At 40.1% G+C, this 11,037-nt stretch overlaps 1 protein-coding gene across 1 annotated transcript in view; it reads left to right on the top strand.

Annotated features, from left to right (window-relative positions):
- The first annotated feature begins 5,166 nt into the window (after positions 1-5,166).
- APOO (apolipoprotein O) overlaps positions 5,167-11,037 on the top strand; it is a 51,993-nt gene continuing 46,122 nt past the window's right edge. The window contains exons 1-2 of the mRNA XM_024742006.1: positions 5,167-5,470; positions 9,650-9,735. Of these exons, the coding sequence (XP_024597774.1) occupies positions 5,167-5,470; positions 9,650-9,735 (390 nt within the window). The remainder of the gene's footprint in view (positions 5,471-9,649; positions 9,736-11,037) is intronic.

The raw sequence follows: 11,037 nt of genomic DNA, 5'->3' as shown, positions 1-11,037 counted from the left end.
TTGTGCTTTTGTGAATAAAACACTTAAAAAATTAAAGTACAAAGTATCCACCCTCCGTTTGGTGCCCTCTTGGGTTCGTGAGTACGGTTAGGCCACCTCAGGGCACTGCGGGGTTCGGTTCTAGTTGCCTGACAAGGTCAGGTTTCAGAATCTGGTGTATGAATGGGGGAGAGTCACCTTCAGAGAAGCTGCTGCAGGAGGTCGGGGAGGCTGGCATGGGAGTGGCTGGGTGAGAGGGAGAAGTTGGAACTTCTCTGCTATTTCCAGTGAACAGTATATAGTATGGATAGGTCAGCTCCCTTCTTTACATTCTATGAACTCGTGTCCTTTGAAAGAAATACACTTTTACAGGGAAGACTGTTTCGAAAGTCTGTACACATGAAGGTGTTATTCTCCTAGTTTTAAAAAAAGTAAATGATATTTTCTATCATGAAAAACAAATCACAGGCTACTAGAAAGGAGTCTACAAAATCGAGTCTTGAAGAAGCAGTGCACCCATAAAATATTGCTAATGAAATCTCAGAATTACACTACTCATTTAAAAGTCTTATTGAGCTTCTGCAATGTGCTTTGGGTGCATTAGGACAGACAATAAAATCAGAACATGGATTTGGCCATCCAATCCTGGCATTGCCACTTTCTAGCTGTGTCACCTTGGACAAGTCACTTAACCTCTCTGAGCCTGTTTTCCTATTGGTGAAGTTGGGGAAATAACATCTACCTCTTAGGGTTGTTATAAGGAATAAGTTAGTATGTGTTAAGCGCTTGGAAGAGGTCCTGGCACATAGAAGTGACATCCAAGTATTTGCTTTTATTTTGTTTTCAGGCAGCTCACCGTTTAGTTAGGACAACAGATCCTGTAAGAAACTTGGTTCATTTGATAAATATTTGTTGAACACCTATTATGTGCTAGGAGCTCGGCACAGCTTTAAGGTTGGAACAGCAAAGGATATGCTGTGATCAGTTTATATGGTTATCAATGTACTGTGGTAGTAAAAAGAGCAGGAATCTGTCTTACCAGGGGTTTGTGGTTATTGGCCCTTCAGAGGGTCTGTGAATAGCATTCAGGAGGTCCCTGAACTCTGAGAGGAAAAATACTCTTTTTCACTAATCTTTCACTGCAGTTTAGCATTTCCTTCAGTTATGAATGTAGATAACTCTTTGTTATCTATTTCCAGATAAAACAACGATTTATTATTTCTCACCATCTATAGGTTGGCTGGGCAGTTCTGCTGGCATCTCCCAGTGGCTGAATTCAGCTGGTGCTAGACTATGACGTGGACTTAATGCCATATCTGTGGGTCTAGGGCCCCTCAGTGTGGCCATCTTGGGATTCCTAACAGGGTTACTGGGTTCCAAGAAGGCTAGTCCTGATGCTAAACACCTGCTTGCGTCACATTTGTTGGTGTCATAATGAGTCATATGGCCAAGCCCAGAATCAATATGGTGGGGGACTACACAGAGCATGGATGTGAGGACATGTGGTTGATTGGGAGCAATTCATTTAATAAGCTACTACAGCAACAAACTACAGTAGTATTAGCAGTACCAGTCACCAGTCGAAGTTAACAGGACCAGTGCATGTCACAGACATTTTCATGTCACATTACAGTTGTTGCAGATCTCCAAATATCATTTATGCTCATCACTACATCAAAGTTATAGTTGTTATGACTCACTACTAGGTCTTTTTAGTATTAATGAGCTAATAAAGAAGCACATATTACTGTATCAGATTTTGGGTCTTAAAAACAATTATATTGTACTATAATTGGCATTTATGCAATTAGAAGCATTATTTTGAGAAGGGGTCCATAGGGCTCACCAGACTGCCAAAGAGGTCTATGGCACAAAAAAGGCAAGGGACCCCTGGGGACTTCAGGGGAGACAAGTTTTGAGAGACAGGAGTTCCTCAGGTGGATGAGCTGGGGAACAGCAGCAGTGGTACTCCATTGAGGAAGAGCCAGTAGCTCAGCTGTGCTGTATCAAGGGAAAGCTAAAGGGAGCTGAAATTGTTGAAATATGTGCTTTGAGTAGAAAAACTCACGACAGACCTTGGTGGATACCAAAATGTAAGGAGGAGGAAGAGGAAGAGGGGAGGCCAGAGATTTTCGAGAAGCAACTTTTGATAAGTAGAAGTAGGAGCAAAAGAGTGATGTTTAGAAAATTAAGGGAGGAAAGTTTCAAGGACAGGCTTTGTTAGGGTGCTTCCAGTTGGGGAAACCCAATTGCTTAAATAGTGAGGAAAATTATCTCACAAAGTCCAGAGGAAAGGTGGACTCCGGTGGGTCAACGATGTCCTCAAGGTCCCCATCTTTTTTCTTGGCTTTCCGAAGTAAGATTGGTTCCCCTTATGGTTGCAAGATGACTGCCAGTATAACACATGCTTTCCCATCCACTAGAGCAAGAGAAAGAGAGAGGACAAAATTCCCAGACTTGGATTACACTCTTCAGTCTGATTGGACCAGCGCCCCTGACCCAATAGCCAGTGCCAGGGGAATGCCATGCCCTGATTGGCTTAGACTAAACAGGATCAGCTCAGAATGGAATCACTACATTAATCACTGGGAGAGAAATGAATCCATGAACACAATGGGGGAATGGAGACTGGATGTGCAACGACAATGTCTATTACAGAAAGATGAGTTAGATGGGTTTGGAGAAGTGTTCACTGTTTTGGGCAGTTTGGTTGGAAGGCTTTCACAATGTTTATACATGTAGGTTTACTGATGGAAGTGAAAGCTAGATTAATATGGGTTGGTAGCTGAAATATGAGTAAATGGGATTTATAAGCTTGACTGTCAAGGGAAGGAGGGAGAATATAGTAACTAGAGGGACATGTTTGGTCAAGATTCTAGAGTTGTTTTGTGGTTGTTCCGGTATTCAAGATTTGGCAATGTTTATGGCCTCGGGAGGAATGTAGGGAGGGAACTTTTATAAAAGAGAATTCCTTAGCTTTGAAAAGGAGGATAGTCCCTTCCACCTGTGAGATGGAAGGGAGCGAAGGATGACAGTAATTGTAGACTAGTGGTTCTCATCTGGATGGTATCACCTGCCTCGAGCGTGTTTTAGAAACTTGGTTGGTTCTTCACATCTTTAATTTAGTTGTGTTGAACATTCATATGCTGAAATATAACGCTTATAAGTCTCTCCTTTTTGTTCTCCATTGTGTTACCGTCAAATTAATATATGGGTCTCTTTTTTTTTGGACTTATGTATGTAGGTGGGTGATGAATTTTACTTCAAGATAGCAAGAGTTACTTAGAAAATTATTTGTCATAAAATGGCGGTGTCAGGTCTAGTAGGTGAGGACCAGTGCTTCTCAAGCTTTCATGTGCATGCGACTCTTGTTAAAATGCAGATTCTGATCCAGGAGGTCTGGGTGGGGGCCTCAGAGTCCTCATTTTCTAACAAGCTCCTGGGTGATGTAGATGTTGCTCGTCTCCTGTCATAGTAATATGCATAGTAAGGACTGAGGCAAACTGGTAGATGAATGGTTTCTTGTGTTTTCCAGGTGAGTGATTTTATGAGTGTGGTGGGATTTGGAAGAGGCATTGACTAAAGAACAAAAAAGATAAGTGAGAGGCTTTGAGGGCGCTGCTGAGAACTGCTACTGGCCCTTTCATGATCGCAGCCCGGGAGTGGGGCTGAGCGCATGGTAGGGCTTGATCAGCTTGGGTCAACTAGGACTGGAGGGCAGAAGAGTTAATAGTATAGGTGTTGGTGGAAAAAGTACAGTTTGTGTGGCTAGTAATATGCATATACAATTAAAATATTTGTTTTAACCATTGTTTTGATTTAGCTGTCCATCTTCAAGTCAGTAGGGGGCACTGGTGGATCACAAAACACATTTGAAAAGCTGCCCAGTGTTTGCATTCTATTGCAGGAAGCAGCTTTTCCAGGTGCTGCTGCAAGAAGCTTGAATACTGACTACATACACCCAGTCTTCAGATTCATGTTACTAGATTTCATTTGTTGCACAAATGTTTATCACAGTTCATCTATGGGCTGGGCACTTTGCGGTACCTTGGCAGGTATAAATGAAAAGACCCATTTTTTACCTAGGAGAGAGTCCCCCAATTTGGCCACATATCAGAATTATTTGTGAGACCGTTTCCAAGGCCCTGACCATGGGTCGGATTTAGTTTTTAAGTGAGGTCCAGGAATCTCTAGTTTTGAGAAAGCCCCCCGAGATGACTGTGAAACTTGGGTTTCAGGAGCTCACAATGTAATTAGTGGCACAGACAGGAACAGTTCATTCAGATGCAGTGGGATAAGTGGTCTGATGTAAAAGGGTTGGGGAAATGTAGAGCAGTAGGCCTCAACCTTGCCTGCATATTAGACCCACCTGGGTTGCTTTTATATGTCCCTGTGCCCAGACTGCACCCAGACCAGTGCTATCAGAATCTCTGGGGTTGAGATTTAGGCATCTAGTTTATAGGGCATATAGGGCATGTAGCCAACCTTGAGAACTACTGACTTAGAGGAACAAGCACCAGCAGGGGGCATCAGGAGACTTGATAGAGGAGAACATGCCTTTGAAGCTGAGCAGACATGGTTGAAAGGGCCTTCCAAGCAGAGCAGAAAAGCTCATGCAAGGACACAGAAGTGAGAGTTCAGTGCCAAGTTAAAACCGTGTTACCTAGGGTGAGACACTAAAGTGTCTCTGTAGCCACTCTGTAGCTGTGTCCTCATCTATAAAACAAGGATAAGACTAGTACCGGAAGCAGCCGCATAGCACAGGGAGATCACCGCCTGGAGGGGTGGGATAGGGAGGGTGGGAGGGAGGGAGACGCAAGAGGGAAGAGATATGGGAACATATGTATATGTATAGCTGATTCACTTTGTTATAAAGCAGAAACTAACACACCATTGTAAAGCAATTATACTCCAATAAAGATGTAAAAAAAAAAAAAAGACTAGTACCAACCTTAAATTGTTGCGTGGATTAAATTAACTCAGACCCAAAGTTTAGCACAGTGTTTGGTACAAAGTAAGTTCTCTGTAAATGTGAGCTATTAATAACTTTTAGTTGGCGTCTTGTAGGATGCTGCTACGGTAGTGTTATGGTGGTGCACAGTCTTGGGACTTTACAAAAGTATTTTTTAGTGTCAAATCTTGGTAGTTCATTGGATGTGGCAGAGTTGGGAGAAGGAGAGTTTAAGGATGCTGCCCAGGCTTTTGGCTTGGAAAGTTGAGTGGCTCTTAGAACTGTTGATTGAGATGGGAAAGTGGAAGAAGGCTGAGTTCGGTTTGCGGGGAGGTGATAACTTGCTTTTGAATAGGTTGGACTTGAAGAAGTATCTGTGGACATTAAGAGGTGGTAATCAGTTGACATGGAATCCAGGAGTGAGTAGTTTTCCTGAGAGAGATGTGGGCTGGAGATGGAGGAATCATCAGATGCTTCAAGGGCCAAAAGATGGCCTAGTGAAAGCTGGTCGGCATCACTTCCTTCCTGAAGGACGGAAATGTGAGCTCCGCTGAGAGCTCACTGCTCATAGGAGCCTGAGGTGACCGTATCCTTGGCTATGAGGCATTATTACCTATTGTGGCTCTTTGGTCTTGATGTAATGCCTTTATTGCCTATCTTTCTGAATTAAATTTTCTTTTTTTTTTTTTGGCTGCATTGGGTCTTCCTTGGTGAGCACAGGCTCTCTCTAGTTGCGTCGAGCGGGGGCTGCTCTTTGTTGCGGTGTGCGGGCTTCTCACTGCAGTGGCTTGATGGCTTCTTGTGGTGGAGCACGGGCTCTAGGCGTGCAGGCTTCAGTAGTTGCAGCACACGGGCTCGGTAGTTGTGGCATGCAGGCCCTAGAGCGCATGGGCTTCAGTAGTTGCGGCCCATGGGCTCTAGAGCATGTGGGCTTCAGTAGTTGTGGCTTGCGGGCTTTAGAGTGTGGGCTTCAGTAGTTGTGGTGCACGGGCTTAGTTGCTCCACGATACGTGGGATCTTCCCAGACCAGGGCTCGAACCCATGTCCCCTGCATTGGCAGGCGGATTCTTAACCACCATGCCATCAAGGAAGTCCTGAAATTAATTTTCTTATCGTGAATAGTATGTTACTAGTACAAACTAAGGGGAGAATTACACTGATAACTGGAAAAGGAAAATCATCTGTAAATTGGAAAAGTACTGTAAGTTTATTTTACTTGAATATTATTTTAAATGTCACATATTTTGAAAGATAATAAAGATTTTTTGCCCTTACAGTTAAAACATCTCCGAGGGAATTCTCCTTGAGGAATTATAGTTTGTATCAGTTAATTTTCCCCAGTAATGCTTAAGCGGAAATTTATGGTTAGTGCATGCAGCATGAAACTTTATGTGGATATTTTCAGGGGAAAAAAAAACTCAGTCTAGAGGTATATTTTAGAATTTGGAAGCTATTTGTTTTTCACTTTTGCTGAGTTTTTCCTGATTTTTGCATGGCCTTATGCCAGTTTTATTAGAAAACTGGAACAGTGCCAGTTTCTTAATTTAGTGAGTTTTAAAACTTGTGTTCATTGTACACTAAAACTTGTAGAAGGAAGAATTTAGAGCAAGGGTTGTAGAGTTTTCATTATGCCGAGAGCCTATAACTTTAAATATTAAGCTATATTTTCATGATAATACCATTATAGACAGTAAGTTGTATTTTGAATGAATATTGTTTTAAAGGCACTTTAAATACAGTCACGCTTTGTCTTCCTACTTCTTTCTAAGTCTTTGAAGCAATGCAGCGTGTTTTGTTCAAAGCCCACACTGGCTCCAACTTAAGGACGTCTTTGTTTGCTTGGGTGAGGATGAGGAGCCCTCTGTGGGAGCCAGAGATAGGTTCACAAGTGCATGTTCATTGCTTTAGTTGGGAGCAATACCCAGTGGTTTCTTTTTTTCAGATGTTCCTATTCATTCCTTTGAACAGTCTTTTTAAATAGGATATATGAAAATAATAAAGGTTCATTTTTGGGTTTTCCCCCATTCCATAGACGTCAGTCATTGTGAAATAACAGCCTGCTTTTCTTTGTGCTTGCTGAAATGAATCTTCTCTCCCATTAGAGGTGCTGCTTCGTGTGTCGTATTATGACATGGGTTAAACTGGTGAGTGAGTAAGAACCAAGTGATACAGGGACTCCAACAAGTTTCCTAAATCGTTTGTTGATGACTTACCTCACTTGGCAAATATTGACTGAGCCTGTGTGTGGAGTCACATCTTTCGGGAGCACTGTTAAAAATTGCTGTGTTTAGTCCAAATATTGACTTCTCTTGTTTTTGTTCCTTATTTTCACAGAGATTTTCATTATGAATCCAGATTGTCATCAGCTGAATTGAGCCTTGCCCATGATTTTTTTTCCAAAAGAATGTTGTAGTTTCCTTTTCCTTAAAGAAGGAAAAGCCTGTGAATAACTGAGATGAGGTTGAAGGCAGTTTGTTGTCAGTGAGTTCGGCATTCTCTGTGCACACAGTGGTCTATTAGGAAACGAAACTTGGGTCTAGATAGACTTTACTTTGACAGAATACCTCTTCCTCTTAGAAAATGGAATTTTTTTTAGTTGTTTGATAATGTAGAAGCATTTGAAAGGCAAATCTCGAAGTAAATGTTCCTCTGTGACTTTTTTTCCTGCCTATATTTCCTTAACTCATTAAAGATTGAATGAATCTTGGGATGCCATTCCAAGAGAGAAAAGAAATATATATATTGTTTGGAGTTTTAGGTAAGCACTGTTAAGTTTCTGTCTGAATGAGGAAGTTCAAAATAAATTTGCAACATGGTAAATTATGTGTCATCTGTGTTCCAAGACTGTGAAACCAGTACAGCCCAACCAGATGACTCAAAACCTGCCTGAACGAACAATTATCTCACTCTTTGGCTCTGACATTTCCTTCCTGTTTATCAGACAAGTTTATTATTTTTCTGCATGAATTTAACAAAATCCAATGATTATTTTTAAAGGTAAAACAATTGCAAATGAAACATACTTGCTTTGCTTTGCTGACCTAATTTTGGGTGAATTCTGCCCTCCAAAGATAAAATAGAAGCTGGTTTTCTCTTAAAAAAAAAAAAAGATAATGTTAATCTTGAAAACAGCCTTGGTTTTTTTTCTTCACTTATCTCTTTAGACCACAGTGTGTTTATAGTGGATGAGGAAGAACTAGGAAATATCAGTTACCCCAGTACAGAATTACAGAATTGAAAGTTTATCATAAGATAGTTCTATGTTTGTCATAGTTGGAAGACAGTTTTTCTTTTTGTTGGTTAAAGTCTGAACTCTTAAAATATTGGCTTCATAATCCATTCACTATGAAACAGATTGAAATGATTGTGGTTTGTCTTGTTGTTGTTGAAGTGTAAGTGCTCCCAGATTTATACATCCAAATGAGTGCCTGTCAAAACAGTCGTTATTGAGAGGACAGATTTAATTATCTTGTCAATACATCTCTTCCAAACAGGCAGTCACTGATCAATATATTTGTTCCAGAAATATCATCCCTGATCAAAACATTTTGTCCTTTTTCATTTGGAGTTATCATCATACTCTCTGACAGATTCTTTAGAATATCCTCAGGAGCCAGCTATTTTTGTTTCTTGCATGTTACAAAACAAATTAATATTCATTGCAAAAACTTCAGGAAATTCAGTTAATACTGAAGAGTCACCCTTAATCCTACCACCTGTAGATAACCATTGTTAACATCGTTTTCAGACTCATTTCTGGGCATACTTAAATAGACCTCCTCAGTTTAACATTTTCAAAAACCTCACAAATCCTCCCCCCTCTTTTTAAAACAATTTAATTTATTTCATTTTCTAATCTGCTTTTATTTCGAATATATTGAGACTGATTTTCTTACAGGCTTAAAATTTGATGTGAAGGCATTTAGAAATGGAAGCTGTATGATCACATATTAAAAGTAAATTTCCTTTATTAATTTGTTGTATAAATAGTTACAGTGGGTTCTGGTATGATCCATCAAGGTTACTGCTTTGGAGAGAAAATACTTATTTTTGAGGAGGAGGAGGCATACTGTTTATTTTTTTTTTCTGGTTGCATTTTTTAAGTTCCCTAGTTTTTAATTATGCTGATAAAACCCACATAACATAAAATTTACTGTCTTAACCATTTTTAAGTGTACAGTTTAGTTGTGTTACATATATTCACATTGTTGTGGAAAAGATATCCAGAACTTTTTCATGTTGCCAAACTGAAACTCTGTACGCATTAAACAAAAACTCCCCATTTTCTCCTCCCCATTTTCTCCTCCCCCACAGCTTCTGGTAACCACCAGTCTGCTTTCTGTTTCTATGAATTTGACTACTTTAGACACTTCATATAGATGAAATCATACAGTATTTGTCTTTTGTGAGCTAACTTATTTCTCTTAACATAATATCCTCGAGGTTCTATATAATATTTCGTTGTATGTATATACATTTTATTTATCCATGCATCTGTCCATGGACACTTGGGTGACTTTTCACCTTTTGGCTGTTGTGAATAATGCTGCTATGAACATGGGTGTGCAGATACATCCCTGAGACCCTGCTTTCGGTTCTTTTGGATGTATACCCAAAAGGGGAGTTGCTGAATCATATGGTAATTCTATTTTTAATTTTTTACAGAACCTCCATATTGTTTTCCTTAGTGATCGCACCATTTTATAATCCCACCAACAGTGCACAAGGGTTCCAGTTTCTCTATATCTTCTCCAACACTTGTTATTTTCTGTTTTTTTGATAGTGGCCATCCTGAGGGGTATGAGGTAAGAAAATGCCTATTTTAAAAATTGTATAAGTAATGCTGAAATAACTTGTAAAAAGTCAAACAGTACAGTTATGATAATTATATGGTTCCCATCATCTGCTTCCTTCTAATTCTCTTCTCAGAGAAAGCCTCTGTTACCAGTTTGGTGTATGGCCCTACAGATTAGAAAGGATTGCTGTATAAAACGTAGGAACTGTACTGAATGCTCACTCTGCGGGGAGGCATATTCTTTTGATCTTTGGAGATTATGGACTCATTTAGTTTCTCTTTATTAATTCAGTTTGTGACACATTACTAAGGACAGCAATGCAGGCTGATGTGGGCAAAATTGTTGATTGTTTTCATCATTTTGTTTTACCCTAAATTCTTTTACATAATTTATTTTTTGTTTTATGTTCTTTTTTTAGAACAAGAATAATCTCGAAAGTATTGTCACTTTTCATAGACGTTTAACAACCCCTATCAGATTTTTACCTCTTAAACAACTGAAAAGAATCAGATTAAAAGCATTTTGTTTTTAAATGAAAAATGCTTTCAGATGGAAATTTTTGCAGAAAAGATTGATTGAAGATCAAAGAAGCAGTGTAACATTTAGGGAAAAAATACATAATTGTGTCTCATTTCCTGTAAATAGAGGAATATCTAATTTTATTTTATTTTTTCATAATTAAAAAATTTATTTTTATTCATTTATTTTTGGCTGCATCGGGTCTTTGTTTCTGCGCACGGGCTTTCTCTAGTTGTGGTGAGTGGGGGCCACTCTTCGTTGTGGTGCACGGCCTTCTCATTGCGGTGGCTTCTCTTGTTGCAGAGCACGGGCTCTAGGTGCTTGGGCTTCAGTAGTTGTGGCACGTGGACCCAGTAGTTGTGGCTCGCGGGCTCTAGAGTGCAGGCTCAGTAGTTGTGGCACACGGGCTTAGTTGCTCCACAGCATGTGTGATCTTCCAGACCAGGGCTTGAACCCGTGTCCCCTGCATTGGCAGGTGGATTCTTAACCATTGTGCCACCAGGGAAGTCCCACCTCATCTGATCTTGATATTAAAAGGGAACTTGTGGATTGAGAATGTTGATATGTAGCAGTCATGGTTTATGGTTGCCTATATTTGCTCCATCTAGAGATTGTAGCTACTTATGAGTATAACTGAAAAGATTGTAGTGTGTCAGAAATCATCCTCATGTTCCAGACCTTTGTTTCTTTTGTTACTGCTCTTTACAGAGGCTGTTCCTAGCGACGCTGAGTCTTTACATCAATCTGTTGGGTGACTTTGCTTAAAACAGAAAGGAAGGGGCTTCCCTGGTG

Source organism: Neophocaena asiaeorientalis, unplaced genomic scaffold (genome assembly GCF_003031525.2).
Source record: "Neophocaena asiaeorientalis asiaeorientalis breed wild unplaced genomic scaffold, Neophocaena_asiaeorientalis_V1.1 scaffold1769, whole genome shotgun sequence".
Lineage (NCBI taxonomy): Eukaryota > Metazoa > Chordata > Mammalia > Artiodactyla > Phocoenidae > Neophocaena > Neophocaena asiaeorientalis.
Note: the sequence above shows the minus strand (reverse complement) of the source record. Positions and strands in the feature narration are given on the sequence as shown.